The sequence below is a fragment of the Scyliorhinus torazame genome, chromosome 8 (genome assembly GCF_047496885.1).
Source record: "Scyliorhinus torazame isolate Kashiwa2021f chromosome 8, sScyTor2.1, whole genome shotgun sequence".
Lineage (NCBI taxonomy): Eukaryota > Metazoa > Chordata > Chondrichthyes > Carcharhiniformes > Scyliorhinidae > Scyliorhinus > Scyliorhinus torazame.
The window spans coordinates 242493167-242510756 of record NC_092714.1 but is presented as its reverse complement, the minus strand read 5'-3'; the positions used below and the strand labels follow the sequence as shown (position 1 = coordinate 242510756).

General features: G+C 49.5%; 1 protein-coding gene across 5 annotated transcripts in view; it reads left to right on the top strand.

Annotated features, from left to right (window-relative positions):
* Positions 1-17590, top strand: part of l3mbtl1 (L3MBTL histone methyl-lysine binding protein 1) — a 147462-nt gene that overhangs the window by 23377 nt on the left and 106495 nt on the right. For 3 of the 5 annotated variants that reach the window (XM_072515027.1, XM_072515024.1, XM_072515025.1), the window contains exons 2-3: positions 12841-13011; positions 14213-14421. In XM_072515027.1, coding sequence (XP_072371128.1) covers positions 12876-13011; positions 14213-14421 — 345 coding nt within the window. In that variant the 5' untranslated portion in view covers positions 12841-12875. Of the gene's footprint in view, positions 1-10424; positions 10543-12840; positions 13012-14212; positions 14422-17590 lie in introns of those variants that run through there. The other 2 variants (XM_072515026.1, XM_072515028.1) reach the window with 2 other exon arrangements.

Genomic DNA, 17590 nt, shown 5'->3' with positions numbered 1-17590 from the left:
GTCTCATCCTCCATGATTGAACCGTTACCCCTTCGTCTCCGCACTCTAGCTGTAGCTGGAAGATACACAGTAAATCTCGGGCCAACAAGTTACAGTCCAATCCAGTAGTCACTACAAACTGATGATCTGCAGACTTATTCTCGTAGGTGACTGTCACAGGTTCAGAGATAGGATACTCACACACCTGTCCTTGGAACCCCGACAAATGCTGCGTGTGGTCAGATAGTGGTAGTCGAAGTTCTGATTGCACCGAAACATTGGCTGCTCCAGTGTCGATTACAAATGGGTGATGTTAATCTCCTGTCTGCAGAGAGATACTAGGTTCCCTGTCCGATTGGAGAGTCCTTATGACTAAATTAGCTAGTCAATCCTGTGTTGGGAAAGGGTTTGCCTGGGAGAAGTCAGTGTATCTCGTCTGTCCTCCCCTTGATGGGTACCCCCTCCTTTGGGTCGGGTAGTCTCCTTCTGCTGCCTGTCTTTTAAAGGGGCATTCCTGTTGCCAGTGATCTGCACGGCCGCAATTAAAACATGCATTGCTCCCTCTATATCTGCCCCGTCCTTTTCTCCCAGTAGACCAATGGCCCCTCAGAGGGGGCGGCGGTTGTAAAGCTGTTGGTGCATACGATGGGCCATAAAAAGGAGCTGAGGGTCCCTTTGGGTGGGGTTGATATCCTCCCCCTCGCTGATCCACTCACCCAAAGTCACAATATTGGGGCTCCAGCTGGTAAGCTACCGTTTCTGCCGCTTGTTGGGGTCTCAGATTATTCCTTTTCATTACATACTCAGTCTTAACCTTTGTAACTGAGCCTCCTTCCTTTTTAAAAAAAATATATTTTATTCAAGTTTTTTGGCCAAACATAACAATACGTAGTGTTTCTTTTACACAACAATAAAGCAATATAAATAACCGTGGCCAGTTTTAAACAAATAAATAAGTAAGAAAACAAAAACAAAAAGCAAAACTAAATGGCAACTGCCTTGTCCAAAATAAATACTCTCCAAAAATACAACCCAACAATCCAATATACAATTACATATACCAAATACCTATACATATACAATAACATCCCTGAGAGTCCGTCTGATTCCTCCCCCCGCCCTTCCCCCCCCCCCACCCCTCCCCCCTGGGTTGCTGCTGTTGTCTACTTCTTTTCCATTCCCTCTATCTTTCTGTGAGGTAGTCGACGAACGGTTGCCACCGCCTGGTGAACCCCTGATCTGAACCCCTTAACACGAGCTTAATCCGTTCTAACTTTATGAACCCTGCCATATCGTTTATCCAGGTCTCCACACCCGGGGGTTTGACTTCCTTCCACATTAACAATATCCTGCGCCAGGCTACAAGGGACGCAAAGGCCAACACATCAGCCTCTCTCGCCTCCTGCATTCCCAGCTCTTCTGCAACCCCAAATATAGCCAACCCCCAGCTTGGTTCGACCCGGACCCCCACCACCTTCGAAAGCACCTTTGCCACCCCCACCCAGAACCCCTGTAGTGCCGGGCATGACCAGAACATGTGGGTGTGATTCGCTGGGCTCTCGAGCATCTCGCACACCTATCCTCTACCTCCAAAAATTTACTAAGCCGTGCTCCAGTCATATGCGCCCTGTGTAGCACCTTAAATTGTATCAGGCTTAGTCTGGCACACGAGGACGATGAGTTTACCCTACGCAGGGCATCAGCCCACAGCCCCTCCTCAATCTCCTCCCCCAGTTCTTCTTCCCATTTCCCTTTCAGCTCATCTACCATGATCCTCCCCTCGTCCCTCATCTCCCTGTATATGTCCGCCACCTTACCGTCCCCCACCCATGTCTCTGAGATCACTCTATCCTGCACTTCCTGCGTCGGGAGCTGCGGGAATTCCCTCACCTGTTGCCTCGCAAAAGCCCTCAATTGCATATACCGAAATGCATTCCCTTGGGGCAACCCATATTTCTCCGTCAGCGCTCCCAGACTCGCAAACGTCCCATCTACAAATAGATCTCTTAGTTGTACTACCCCAGCTCTTTGCCATGCTCCAAATCCCCCATCCATTCTCCCTGGAACAAACCTATGATTGTTTCTTATCGGGGACCGCACCGAAGCTCCCGCCCCTCCCCTATGCCGTCTCCACTGCCCCCAAATTTTCAATGTAGCCACCACCACCGGGCTTGTGGTGTATTTCTTTGGTGAGAACGGCAATGGCGCCGTCACCATTGCTTGCAGGCTAGTCCCCCTGCAGGACGCCCTCTCCAATCTCTTCCACGCCGCTCCCTCCCCGTCTCCCATCCACTTACACACCATTGAAACATTCGCGGCCCAGTAGTACTCACTTAGGCTCGGTAGTGCCAGCCCCCCCCCCCTACTACGCTGCAAGAATCCCCGCCTCACTCTCGGGGTCTTCCCAGCCCACACAAAACTCATAATGCTCTTCTCAATTCTTTTGAAAAAAGCCTTCGTGATCACCACCGGGAGGCACTGGAACACAAAAAGGAATCTCGGCAGGACCACCATTTTAACCGCCTGCACCCTACCTGCCAATGACAGGGACACCATGTCCCATCTCTTGAAATCCTCCTCCATCTGTTCCACCAACCGTGTTAAATTAAGCCTATGTAATGTACCCCAATTCTTGGCTATCTGGATCCCCAGCTACCGGAAGTCCCTTGTTACCTTCCTCAACGGTAAATCCTCTATCTCTCTGCTCTGCTCCCCCGGATGCACCACAAATAACTCACTTTTCCCCATGTTCAGTTTATACCCTGAAAAATCCCCAAACTCCCTAAGTATCCACATTATCTCTAGCATCCCCTCCGCCGGGTCCGCCACATATAGCAACAAATAATCCGCATACAGAGATACCCGGTGTTCTTCTCCCCCCCTAAGTACTCCCCTCCACTTCCTGGAACCACTCAGTGCTATGGCCAGGGGTTCAATCGCCAATGCAAACAATAACGGGGACAGAGGACATCCCTGCCTCGTCCCTCTATGGAGCCGAAAATAGTCAGACCCCCGTCCATTCGTGACCACGCTCGCCATCGGGGCCCTATACAGCAACTGTACCCACCTGGTATACTCGTCCCCAAAGCCAAATCTCCTCAACACCTCCCACAAATAATCCCACTCCACTCTATCAAATGCTTTCTCAGCATCCATCGCCACCACTATCTCCGCTTCCCCCTCTGGTGGGGGCACCATCATTACCCCTAGCAGCCTCCGTATATTTGTATTTAGCTGTCTCCCCTTCACAAACCCAGTTTGGTCCTCATGGACCACCCCCGGGACACAATCCTCTATCCTCATTGCCATTACCTTGGCCAGAATCTTAGCATCCACATTCAGGAGGGAAATGGGCCTGTATGACCCGCATTGCAGCGGGTCTTTTTCCTTCTTTAGGAGGAGCGATATCGTTGCCTCTGACATAGTCGGGGGCAGCTGCCCCCTTTCCCTCGCCTCATTAAAGGTTCTCATCAGTAGCGGGGCCAGCAAGTCCAAATGTTTCTTATAGAATTCAACTGGGAATCCGTCTGGTCCCGGGGCCTTCCCCGCCTGCATGCTCCCAATCCCTTTCACTACTTCCTCCGTCTCAATCTGTGCTCCCAGCCCCACTCTCTCCTGCTCCTCCACCTTAGGAAATTCCAGCTGATCCAGAAAGCACATCATTCTCTCCTTCCCATCCGGGGGCTGCGCTTCATATAATCTTTCATAAAATGCCTTGAACACTCCATTCACTCTCTCCGCTCCCCGCTCCATCCCTCCCTCCTCATCTCTCACCCCCCCTATCTCCCTCGCTGCTCCCCTTTTCCTCAGTTGGTGGGCCAACAACCTACTCGCCTTCTCCCCATATTCGTACTGTACACCCTGTGCCTTCCTCCATTGTGCCTCTGCATTACCCGTAGTCAACAAGTCAAATTCTACATGTAGCCTTTGCCTTTCCCTGTACAGTCCCTCCTCCGGTGCCTCCGCGTATTGTCTGTCCACCCTCAGAAGTTCTTTCAACAACCGCTCCCTTTCCCTACCCTCCTGCTTTCCTTTATGTGCCCTAATAGATATCAGCTCCCCTCTAACCACTGCCTTCAGTGCCTCCCAGACCACTCCCACCTGTACCTCCCCATTATCATTAAGTTCCAAGTACCTTTCAATACACCCCCTCACCCTTAAACACACCCCCTCATCTGCCAATAATCCCATGTCCATTCTCCAGGGTGGAAGCTGTTGCTTTTCTTCCCCTACCTCCAGGTCCACCCAGTGTGGTGCATGATCCGAGATGGCTATAGCCGTGTACTCCGTCCCCTTCACCTTTGGGATCAGTGCCCTTCCCAAAACAAAAAAATCTAGTCGTGAAAATACTTTGTGTACATAGGAGAAAAACGAAAACTCCTTACTCCTAGGTCTACTAAATCTCCAGGGATCAACTCCTCCCATCTGCTCCATAAAATCCTTAAGCACACTAGCTGCAGCCGGCCTCCTTCCGGTCCTGGACCTCGATCTGTCCAGCCCTGGGTCCAGCACCGTATTAAAGTCTCTACCCATTACCAACTTCCCCATTTCTAGGTCCGGGATTCGTCCTAACATACGCCTCATAAAATTGGCATCATCCCAGTTCGGGGCATACACGTTCACTAATACCACCACCTCCCCTTGAAGTTTGCCACTCACCATCACGTTTCTGCCCCCACTATCCGCCACTATGGTCTTTGCCTCAAACATTACCCGCTTCCCCACTAGTATGGCCAGCCCCCTGTTTTTTGCATCTAGCCCCGAATGAAACACCTGCCCCACCCATCCTTTGTGTCGTCTAACCTGGTCTATCAACTTCAGATGCGTCTCCTGAAGCATAACCACATCTGCCTTAAGTTTCTTTAGGTGTGCGAGTACCCGTGCCCTCTTAGTCGGCCCGTTCAGCCCTCTCACATTCCACGTGATCAACCGGGTTGGGGGGCTCTTTACCCCCACCCTTGACGACTAGCCATTTCCTTTTTCAATCCAGCTCCTCACCCGGTTCCCACGTAGCTGTATGCCCCCCCGCCCCGCCCCCCTCCCATACCAGCTCCCCCTTCTCCCCAGCAGCAGCAACCCAGTTACCCCCCCCCCCCCGCTAGATCCCAATCTAGCGTAATTGCACCCCCCATGTTGCTCCCAGAAGTCAGCAAACTCCGGCCGACCTCGGCTTCCCCCCCGTGACCTCGGCTCACACTGTGCGAGGCCCCCTCCTTCCTGCTTCTCTGTTCCCACCATGATTACCATAGCGCGGGAACAAAGCCTGCGTTTCCCTTTTGGCCCCGCCCCCAATGGCCGGCGCCCTCAGCTCCTCATCCTCCCTCACCCCCTCCCCCACGACATGGGGAAGAGAGAGAAGTTACAGGGTCGCAGGTTTAACAACTTGGGAAGTCCTCTCTTCCCCCTTTTCCCCCCTTCATCCCACAAATTCACCCCCCCACTTTTGTCCCAAACGTTCTTTTTCTGGCCCGCTCACTCCAGCTTCTCCTCGACAATAAATGTCCACGCCTCATCTGCCGTTTCGAAGTAGTGGTGTTTCCCTAGATGTGTGACCCACAGTCTTGCCGGTTGCAGCATTCCGAATTTGACCTTCCTTTTATGCAACACCGCCTTGGCCCAATTAAAGCTTGCCCTCCTTCTCGCCACCTCCGCACTCCAATCTTGATATACGCGGATCACAGCATTCTCCCACCTACTGCTTCGAGTTTTCTTTGCCCATCTGAGGACCATCTCTCTGTCCTTATATCGGAGAAATCTCACCACTATTGCTCGAGGAATTTCTCCAGCCCTCGGTCTTCGCGCCATAACCCGATAGGCTTCCTCCACCTCCAGCAGACCCGTCAGGGCCTCCGATCCCATTAACGAGTGCAGCATCGTGCTCACATATGCCCCGACGTCCGCCCCTTCTGCACCTTCGGGAAGACCTCCTCGCATTATTCTCCAACACCTCCAGCCTTTCCACACATCTTTTGTGTTGTGCCTCGTGGATCTCCGTTTTCACCACCAGGCCCTGTATGTCGTCCTCATTCTCAGCAGCCTTTTCCTTTCCGACCCGAAGCTCCTGTTCCTGGGTCTTTTGCTCCTCCTTTAGCCCCTCAATCGCTTGTAATATCGGGGCCAACAGCTCCTTCTTCATCTCCTTTTTGAGTTCATCTACGCAACGCCGCAGGAACTCTTGTTGGTCAGGGCCCATATTAAACTGCCTCCTTCCGACGCCATCTTGCTTTGTGCCTGCCTTCCTGGCCGTTGCTCTCGAGGATCCACCGCAATCCGGCTACTTTCCTCTCTTTTTTCCATCCGTGTCCAGGGGGGATTCCCTTCTGGATTACCGCACAGTGTTATTTGCCGTTAAAATTGCCGATGGGGCTCCTATTAAGAGCCCAAAAGTCCGTTCCACTGGGAGCTGCCGAAACGTGCGACTCAGCTGGTCATCGCCGCACCCGGAAGTCACTGAGCCTCCTTCCTGGCCTACACCCTCCTTCCAATAAAATCTGACTGCCCTTGCCATCTGGGAAGGGTCGTTCTCTGTCCAATTCAGCTGGTCATTGCCGCACCCGGAAGTCACTGAGCCTCCTTCCTGGCCTACACCCTCCTTCCAATAAAATCTGACTGCCCTTGCCATCTGGGAAGGGTCGTTCTCTGTCCAATTCATGTTATTACATTTCACAGCAGTAGCCACGGAAGATGGTAGGCAATGCATTAACATAGCACAATATTGAGGGGAATTCTGACCATTTTAATATGGCAAGTCGCCTGACTGCCCACGGTAGATTCCATTAAAACGTTCCAAAAATTCCTCTGGCTCTTCAATCTTTTTAGGTTTGAGGTCTAAGATAGCAGAAATATTTATGGGCTTTTGAAATGTGCTATTCAACGCATTCAGGATTTGTGTCCGTCTATTGTCGTCCAACGCATGGGCTTGCTGAAGTGCGGCTGGCTAGCATAATTCAAGTGATTAAGATGATTGCGGTACTCTGCTGGGGTTAAAACCTGCTGGACTAGGGCCCAGAGGTCCCTAGAATCAGCTTGATAAATTGAGATGGTAGTTCTCAGGGAATCCACGAAAGCAGCAGGAGATTTTTTTCTATCTGTGATTGTAGCCATAATAGCCATCATCTCACTGGGTGTCCATGGGAAATAAACGTCTATCGTGGGCTGGGCCCCGGCAGTCACTGCGTCAAGGTTTGGTATCTTCCTAATCGGCAACTGTCACCAAGTCTCACCAGGGGGCACTCTAGCTATTTCCTCTGGTTCTTCCAAGACTTCGACGTCCCTCCCTGTCACGAGAGGGAGTTCTTTCTCTTCAGAATCATCCCTGGCATCTCCCTTTGTTCTCAAAATTTGCGGTTTCCCCTTGGTCTGAAGGGATTTAGGTGGTATGCTTAATTGTTTCTGGTTAGGATCAAGCCCTTCTCTCGCTGTCCGAGATCGGGTCCTAGAGCTAACTGGGCTCGTGGAACAGAGCTCCTCTTCCCCTACTGATCGTGAAGATGGTAAATCGGGACCCACGCTATCAACCAAAAGGGCTGGAGTGACTGGCATGATTGGAATCTGGGGAGCAGTGACTGGATATAAATGATTCTCCTCTGGTGGTTCTGGAATTAGTGCAGACAATGCTTCAGGTGCAGTCGAAATCCTAGCCGACCTGGTCAAATTATCTTAATTTTCATCTTCTGCCTCTGTCAATTCAAGGCCAGCCATTGAACTACGTAGCCCATTGTTTTTTTTTCTTCACTAATTGGAATCCCCATTTTAAGGGCATTTTCTTGCCAACTTAATAACATGATCTTATCCCTCTCATGTTGACAATATTGTCTCCATAATCTAATTAACTCTTTAGCTTTCATACTTTGGCTCTTTCTTTTTTATTATTTTATATTTTTTATTTTTTATTTGCTTATTTATAACCAATGGCAATTTGTTTTTTTGCTCCTGGGCAAAATTATTGAAAAGGTTCTAACAGTGTTCTTTTAAAACTTAAAATGTTTGAAAATTCAAATTGAATTACTGCAACTTGCAAGCTTAGCTCTGATCTCAACTCAGAACTAAATTTACGATTTGCTTAACACAAACTTGTATAACATTTACAACTTAATTAATTCTTTATCTTAACAATTTTTCTTTTAACAAGTTTTTCTTACATTCTCAAAAATGTTGGCCGCTATCAATGAGGGAGCAGTTAGCTGCAGTGATGTATACCGGCGCAAAGTCAACTGTCATCTCCAGATTTACACTTTTTAAAATGGTGTCAGTGAGTTTCTTTCAGTTTCTATTAATTCACAAATAAAATGAGATAAACATTATTTCCAGTAAGTAAAACTTAAGATTCTGGCAATTTCAATCAATTGCTTTCGTAAATAATAACTTTTATCAAAGAGGTGGAGAAACCCACTGGTTTCCTTTACTTAATTCAAAACGTAACTTTGCTGGAGTTCACTGACTCAAAGGAAAGGTATCCGATTACACCACAGGCTGCTGCTGTTATCTCAAGGCCTGTGTGAGGAGCACTGTCTGTCGTCTTTAACTTTGGCTGCTGCTGTTAACCCTTTGAGAGACTTCTGCTTTAACTAACATGCAGCATCCAGTTCTATGGATGTTCTTTGTTTTGAAATTTATCCAAGCAATTCCCCATAATCTCAACTAGTCCTCAGAACTGCGTTTTTCGCCACTACAGTCCAAGGGTACCAATTTTAGCTTAATCAACTATAGATTTAAAACAATCACACATGGAATTGAACCATCTTTAGATTTAAAAACACTCATTGAACTGAACCCTCATCCTGAGGTTACATCAGTTATTCAAAACACTCGTAGAACTGAACCATCTTCCGATGTCCCATCAATTCATCAACAACACAATTAACCCAAAACTGAACTATCAATTATGATATCCCATCAGTTTAATTTTCTAATCCACAGACTGACCTTTGATTTCGTCGAGACGATCTTTCCGTACCAACCGCGAGTGACCAGACTAATCAGACAATAAGAAGAGGGGAAAAAGTAATGCGTGGTCATTTTCCAGCTGTACATTGTGGGCCCTTTTTTCCCATCCTCCTGTTCATAATCAGTCTAATTCTGATTTCGCGGTTGGTCAGAACCGTCTTGAGAGATCCCGGGTTTCCGGCACCAAATGACAAATATAAATTTCTTTACCCGTTAGTCTGGCCTCAATAAAAGTCGAGATGGATTTGCAGGTACAGCATTAGTTATTTTATTTGACTTGCAAGCCTGATTCATTTCACAGAGGCACAGGACACAGCGAGTCTCCTACACCCCGGGAAACGAATGAAGGAAAAGACAAAGGGATTTCTGCAAATACATTCAAATGGCATCAAGTTTCACATACACGATTCCCATAGGTCATCCTGTAACCCTCCTGACCTGGCCATACATCCTGATTGGCTCACTTCTCATCCCTTCCTCTGGCCCCCTATTACCCAGCATCCTTTTCTCCTCCTTTGCTGGACACACCTGCTCCTTGCTTTGCCATGCGGTCTGAAATCCTTTGTCTGTGAACTCACCAGGATGAGACTGGCCTATCTCTACATTACAGTAACTAATATCTCTAAAGTAACTATTTTATATCACATTCGTCAAGCTAAGGCCAAGGGACATCCTGATGATTTTGGGAGGGAGGAGAAGGGGGTTACAGCACAAATGCAGAAAAAAGGATGGACATGGTGGAGTCCAGTGGTGGAAGGAGATCCACTGGTGTGGAAAACGAAGACATTGCCATAGCTTAACTCTGTTTTCTCTCCCTACAGAAGCTGTCGGAACTGCTGAGTTTTTTTCAGCATTCTCTGTTTTTATTACTGTGACTCTGTTGTGGAAGGAAGTATTGTCAGAACAGATGCACTTCCAATTAGTTCTGCAACCTTCATCTGTGCTTTCTTGGAAAGCAAACATGAGAAATGCAAACTAAATTCCTGTATTGTTTTAAAGTTACTCTTCAGCAGTTCTGAAAAATGCAGCAATGGAAATGGTTAGATTTCTTGAAAGTCTGAATGAACAATTAGCACCGATTCACCGGAAATTATTTTCATATGACACCTGGTTTAATTCTTGAAATTTGGGCAGTGTCTTCATATCTACAATTCTTCTTCCTACAGGTTAATCTTTTTTTCTTTCAGAGTCCTATATAGGTTTCCTGATCAGCCAACACTCATTGTCATTTTCAGGTGTTGTTTTGAAAGCGTTCCACAACTGTTACATACTTGGACCAAAATTGTGTTGAATTCTGTCTGCTCATCTTTTGATTAGGCATGTTACAGCCCTCAGAACTCAACATTGAGTTCAGTAACTTTGGACTGTGATCGTTCTCCTCCGCCATAAGCTTTTTAAAAAACATATCCCCACATTTCTTTGTCCCAATGCATCAACCCTCCCACACACCCCAGGCCACCTGTCACTTGTTCTTAGATTTTCCCACATCTTTGTTGCAGTTTCTCCGAGCTCCTCCTGATCAGCTGGCAGATGGGACTGTGTCAGGTCAGCCACTTGAAGCGCCAATCGTAAAAGCTCTGCCACGGACCACCACCAAAGTCGGCCTCCATGCTGCTGGTATGACTCAGCCCAGATTCTGACTCTGATGACAGTGAGGACTCCGTTTGTCTCCCTCTCTCGGTGCTGCCAGGCCTGCTGAGTATTTCCTTAACTTTCCATTTTTAATCTTATAATAAACTGAAACCCTTCCTGAGTTCTTGTCTTTTGCAAATTGCGATTATCCACAAAGAATTTTGAAATCTTCGGATATAGTGATTTTTGAAGCCGTGAAGAAATGAAATAGTCATGGTATTACGATCCTCGACCAGACCCCAAAATTGGCAAGGATACCGGACAGAAATCTCAATGATTTTTTAATTTGTAAAGCTGATGAGAAAATACTTCACTCGAGGAATGACTCAGTGCACCAATAGGGATATGGTGTGGGATTCTCCGGTTCCCCAGCTGAGTGTTTCTCAATTCAATGGAATTTCCCATTGAAATCACCCCATGCTGCTGTGAAACCCACTGGCGGGGCAGTGGGAAAAATGAATCCCGACCACCGGAGAATTCCAGCCATGGTATATTAAATAAACTATTATTAACACAGTATTAAACTATAACAGCACAGAAAATATAGCTTAAAAAAAACAATGCTTAGCAATAAATTGAAACACTTTAATTCCCAACTGCTATGTTCCTTATCTCCAATCAAGCAAAACCCACCTCAGGTCAAAACCCACTTTTAAATGCAGTTAGCAAACACAGGGGGCGTCATTCTCCGCCGGCGGGAGTCTCCGTTTTGCCGGTGCCCAGGGGTTTCCCGACGGCGTGGGGCTGCCCCACAATGGGAAACCCCATTGACCGGCCAGCGTGACGGAGACTCCCGCCGGCCAGTCGGGGCAGAAATGTGGCGGGGCGGGTAGGAGAATTTCGCCCAGGAATACTTGCTGTATAGATATGTTTTGGAGAGTGAGAGAGAGATCCTTCAGCAAACATCCTGCAGAACAGATACCTGCCTGTGTCAAACCACAGCTTTTTCCAACAGCTGCTTTTCTGTTCACAGTCGAATCTAAACTGACTGATGCAAAAGTTGACTGCTTCAGCTCCACTCCTCCCATTAATTACGTCATCCTTATCCCATTCAAATCTGATGATCTGATTATTTACGTTTAAACACAATGGGTGCGATCAACCGGCTGCCTCCCGCCGGAACCATGGCGTGGCTGGTAGATCCCAGGAGTGGCATCCCCAGGATTCCTGATGGCCGTGACTCCTCACAGGGTCTAACCGGATCTGGAGTGGGACCCAGTCTCGCAAGGCTAAGTGAGTTTAAGAACCCACTTAGCCATGCTCACACCCCCGGCAAGTACTGGCCTCGCTACGGAGACCCCAGCCAGCACCTGGCAGGGGTAGTCTCCCAGGGTGGCACCTTGGCCATGCCACCTGAGTCCCAGCCTGGCACTTCCAGAGCACCCAGTTGGCACTGCCAGGCTGGCATTTTACCGTGTCGTGCTCAGGCTCGGGAGTGCCCTGTTCATCTGAGTTGCGGAGCAGGGGAGTGGGGGGGGGGGGGGGGGGGGGGGGGGCATGCTCGATGACACCCTTATTGGTGAGCCGGGGCGTTGGGTGGGGTCCGGGGTTGGGCCGGGATTCGAGAGATCGGCACGCTATTTAAAAATGGCATCCCGCTCTCTTCCCGCACGGAGGAGTACTGCTCGCTGGAGTCCGTCAGTGCAGGAAATGATGCTGAGTGCGGCCTCGGGGGTGCATTCCCCCCACAAGGCACTAAAAAAACCAAAGTGCCATTAGTAGCGGGGTTGTTCCCGGGGTTGCTACAAGCACCGGGAATGACCCTATTAATACCGTCCAGAATGGATTTTGTTTTAATTAGATTGCACCCAATGTTTCTAATTATCAACGCCCCAGAAATCATAACAAAAATCCATCAGGCTTGTCCTTTTTCACAATAGCATGGTTTGAAATAAGGATCCAAAAAGAAAATGCTGGAAAATCTCAGCAGGTCTGGCAGCATCTGTAGGGAGAGAAAAGAGCTAACATTTCGAATCCAGATGACCCTTTGTCAAACCCTTTGAAATAAGGATGATCTAATTTCTATGATGCCTTAATTACCCCTTCTGTTGCCACAGTGTCTGCTTGTCTTTTAAGCCAGGATTTAAAAAAATATTACTGCAGCAGGTACATACACACATTACCCCAGACCTTTAACCATTACTGCACCAGATACATATAGTACATTATCTTAAATCTCCACATTCATCACAATAGCAAGCTACGAACAAAGAAACAACCAATTCCCGACTTGTGGCCTTATGAGCAAGACTGATTGTTGAATCTTTTCAAACTTCACTCCAGAATCTGCTGCAATCAGCTGGTGAACCATTAGTAGAATGAACAACAGAGTGGGTTTGGAGGTCCTGATGCCTAGCAGTGTGACTGCACAGAGGGAAGTCAGCTTACAAGTGGTAACCAGCAACAGCCCTCCTCAAAAGGATTGCCTGTCAACTAAAGCCTTCATTATTCCAGGTATGCTACTGTGTGGATAATAAAGGACATCTATACATAAAAAGGATTGTAAAATTAACTTATTTCACTCGACAATATTTGTTTGATTTAATTGTCATAAGGTGGATCAGTCTGCCATATTTGACAAATTATTAAAGAACACAAAATTATTCAAATCCGGATCAGTAAGCTTCGAATTCCACTCATTCCAAATATTCTAGATCTTTTTAATTCATGCTTGAGATGTGGGTGTTGCTGGCCAGACCAGCATTTATTGCCCAACCCTGAATGCACGGAAGGTGGTGGTGAGTGGCTTTCTTGAACCGTTGCAGTCCCTGTGGTGTCGGTACATTCACCGTGCTGTTAGGGACGGAGATCCAGGATTTTGACCCAGCCACAGTGAGGGAACAGCGATATATTTCCAAGTCAGGATGGTGTGTAACTCGGAGGGGAACTTCCAGGTAGTGGTGTTCCCATATGTCTGCTACTCTTGTCCTTCTAGATGGTAATGTTCATGGGTTTAGAAGGTGCAGTACGTTGTCTGTAAGCTATGACTCCCTGAGTCTGACTATATCAGGTTGTTACTTAAGTGGCATCAACTTGTGAGGATTTTGTGAAGAAACAATTGACTACACAACATATTGCACGTGGGACTGGGAGCCTGAAATAACCTTGTTGATAAATAATCTCTCCATCAGCACAGGAGGAATCCATCGTGCAATTGGGAGAAATGTTCCTGTGGATAAAATAAGAAAAATACACTACGAGGTGTAAAGTAGGCTTGTGTTGAGTTGCCAAATGAGGAAAATAACAACATTTAGCATTTCCTGTTCAGTATGATGTGAATTGGTCTAGGTCAAAGCAAACTGCATACCCCAATCAAATATATTTATATCAGCCATCAAGTATTAAGCTTAAAAATGTCTTTAAACATTAGCGACCTGAATTATATTGGTTTGTTTCTAAACAACGATAAATAGCTTTTCAAAATACATTTTAAATCCAGTCATGTTTGTAACTATTGTAAAGTTGATACTAAATCTGTTACGACAAAATAATTATGATATTGGTATAACTCACTCAGTATAACAGCTGTTATTACAGTTTTATTTTATATGTTTGTAGATGCCAAGGAATGTAAATTTGTTGTAAGGTGGTGAAATGTAATATATATAAATTGCCGGATTTTACTTGTCTGCTTTCTTTCAAATATAACTTCCAGTCAATATAGCCGAGAGTAATCGAAAAGCTCAGAGCTTCTCCAGAGAAAGCCAAGGTGTTTCTTTGCCAGTCACAGTGGAACAGTCAGACAACGCCGTGCCATTGACTGCAGCAATTAGTCCACAGATTACAGGACTGCACAAATGTGACATGACCAGTATTTTGGAATGGAAAGACGGCATTGCTACCTTACCTGGGAGCAACTTGAAGGTTAGCTTTCCTGATTGAAATTACAAGATATTCATTCTTTGATCCTTTCTCCAAAATGTGTGAAATAGCAGGTACAGCCGGTGAAGCAAGTAGAGTATTTTCTATTGCAGCGACATTTTCCTTTCTCCCTGCAGTCTTTGATTTTTTTTCCCCTCTTGCTTCTCTGTGAGGCAATACCTCCCATTGAAGTACAGTGCCTGGATAATATCTCTCCCAGTTTTGATTGTTATTTTGTAGGCGTGAGCCTGCTTATGAGTGACAGCTGGCTGTGTGGATGTGTGGCCAGCATAGATAAACATGATCCAAATTTCACAAATTAAGAATTCCATTAGCGGTAATGCCGATGCGAATAGCAGGGTGGCACAGTGATACAATGTTTAGCACTGCTGCCTCACAGTGCCAGGGACCCAGGTTGAATTCTGGCCTGAGGTGACTGTGTGGAGTCTGCACAGTCTCCCTTTGTCTGCGTGGGTTTCCTCTGGGTGCTCCGGTTGCCTGCCACGGTCCAAAGATGTGCAAAGTTAGTTGAATTTCCCATGCTAAATTGCCCTTTAGTGTCCCTTAGGTGGGGTTACGGCGTGGTGGGGGAGTTGGCCAAGATAGAGTGCTATTTTGGAAGGTTGATGCAAACACGATGGGCGAAATGGTCTCCTTCTGCACTGCAGGGTTTCTATGATTCTATGAAGAAAAACAGCGTCTGAGTTTGCTTACCAAAGATGTGGAAACTAAACTAAAGAGACTGTTACATTGGGGCAATATTTCTGAATACTGGAGCATAGGGGCAGCGATTCTCCACTCCCGCGACTAAGTGCCCACGCCGTTGTGAACGCCGTCGAGTTTCACGGGACGAGGGGGGGAAGTGGGGTGGGGGGGGGGGGTGGATGGGAGGGGATCAGGGTGCACAACGTTGTACTCGACCCACATGAGCACCGGGACCCCCCCCTGGAGAGATGCCATGGGGTGGCTCCAATTGTCTCCTCACCCAGCATTAATGTAGCCTATATCTGCACGCCCTGATGATACCCGCATAATTGTGATGCTTTATCCAACCCGCCCCCCCCCAGGACAAGACAGCTCACAACCAACGTGAGTGTATGAGAACTGGAGGGGGTTCTCCTGTGCTGCACCCCCTAAATGTTCACGAGCAGAGGGCCCTGGACCTCGCTGGGGGATCCGCCACCCGGGAGGTCGCGACATGCCAGGTCGGAGGCGCAGAAGCAAGTGAGAGAACCCTGCATGTCCTCACCCCCCCCCCCCCCCCCCCCCCATCCCGTCATCGCCCCCCTCACACTCTGGCCACTGCACCCTCGATCCCCTCCCCCCTCACACTCTGGCCACTGCACCCTCGATCCCCTCCCCCCTCACACTCTGGCCACTGCACCCTCGATTCCCTCCCCCCTCACACTCTGGCCACTGCACCCTCGATCCCCTACGCCCTCACACTCTGGCCACTGCACCCTCGATCCCCTCCCCCCTCACACTCTGGCCACTGCACCCTCGATCCCCTCCCCCTCACGCTCATGCCACTGCACCCTCGATCCCCTCAAACTCTGGCCACTGAACCCTCGATCCCCTCACACTCTGGCCACTGCACCCTCGATCCCCTCCCCCCTCACACTCTGGCCACTGCACCCTCGATCCCCTCCCCCCTCACACTCTGGCCACTGCACCCTCGATCCCCTCCCCCCTCACACTCTGGCCACTGCACCCTCGATCCCCTCCCCCCTCACACTCTGGCCACTGCACCCTCGATCCCCTCCACCCTCACGCTTATGCCACTGCACCCTCGATCCCCTCCCCCCTCACACTCTGGCCACTGCACCCCCGATCCCCTCCACCCTCACACTCTGGTGACTGCACCCTCGATCCCCTGCCCCCTCATGCTCATGCCACTGCACCCTTGATCCCCTCCCCCTTCACACACTGCCCCCACCACCACCATACACCCGGCCCAGCGTATCTAACGAACCCCGTATCGTTGTGTTCCCCAGGGCAGCCGCCGAACGTCCAGGGTCGTCTCGGCCAAGACACAGCCGACCATCTCCAACCTCAAGCGCACCCAGGGACGCACCCCAGAGGGTGGCAGTCGGTCGGACAGGAGGGCCATCCTCTCAGTCTGGGACGCTGGACGGGGACGCACATACGACGGACAGAGACAATACTGAGGGGCTCAGGACGGATAGTGACGATGACGCACAGAGAACGGCCACCTGAAGGGCAACATGACATGGGCCGCATGCACCTTGCGCTGGGCCATGAGGGGGACCAGTACACACCAGGCTTCCTAACGGACGATGACCTCGAGCTAGCGGCACTGCTGTCTCCCACACCATCCACCATCGCAGAGACACTCACCTCGGTTGGGCAGATAAGTGATGAGGCTCCCGGGTCACGGTCTGGTGCGCACCACACAGCCGAGCCGGTACAGCAGGTGGAGTTTGGAGCAGCCGAGGGGCTGGATGGCCGGAGGGCAGCCCAGGCCCAGCAAACAGCTGCCGCCCAGACGGCTCCCGGGTTCCTGGATGTACTTGACCCACCCGGACAACCGATGCATATGGACACCGAGGGACTGAATAACGGGATGAGGGCCATCTTCCAGGACCTGCACATGCAGTTGGAGGAGTCCATTCGCGTCCAGGAGCAGGGAGTGGTGCCGCTCATCGCAGCCACCCAGGCCGACACCGCACGGGTGGCGTCCGCGGTGGAGGCAATGGGTGAAACGGTTTTGGCCATGGGTCAGGTTCTGCAAGGCGTTGGGCTTCACGTGCACGCATCATCCATGGCCCAGGAGAGGGCTTCCCTCTCACAGGTAGCCATGCGCCAGAGCCAACACGACATTGCCACCGCTCTCCCGGCCCTGGCCGAGTCTCACCATGCCATGGCCCGGTCCCAGCAGGCGATGGCACAGTCCCAGCAGTCAGTCGCAGAGAGCATAGACCGCCTGGCGCATGTGATGGATGGCGTAGCGCACTCACAGGTTGAGATAGTACAGTCCCTGGCAGGAATGTCGCACTCCCTGGGCTCCGTCTCTGCAAACATTCGGACCGTGGTCGATACCGCTGCAGGCCTCCAGGACTGGCAGCGCCAGGTGTCGGTGGTGCGACGGGGCATGTCTCCGATCACACCTCCGTCCCACAGTGAGGCCCGGGGGCTTCCGGGCTCCCCGAGG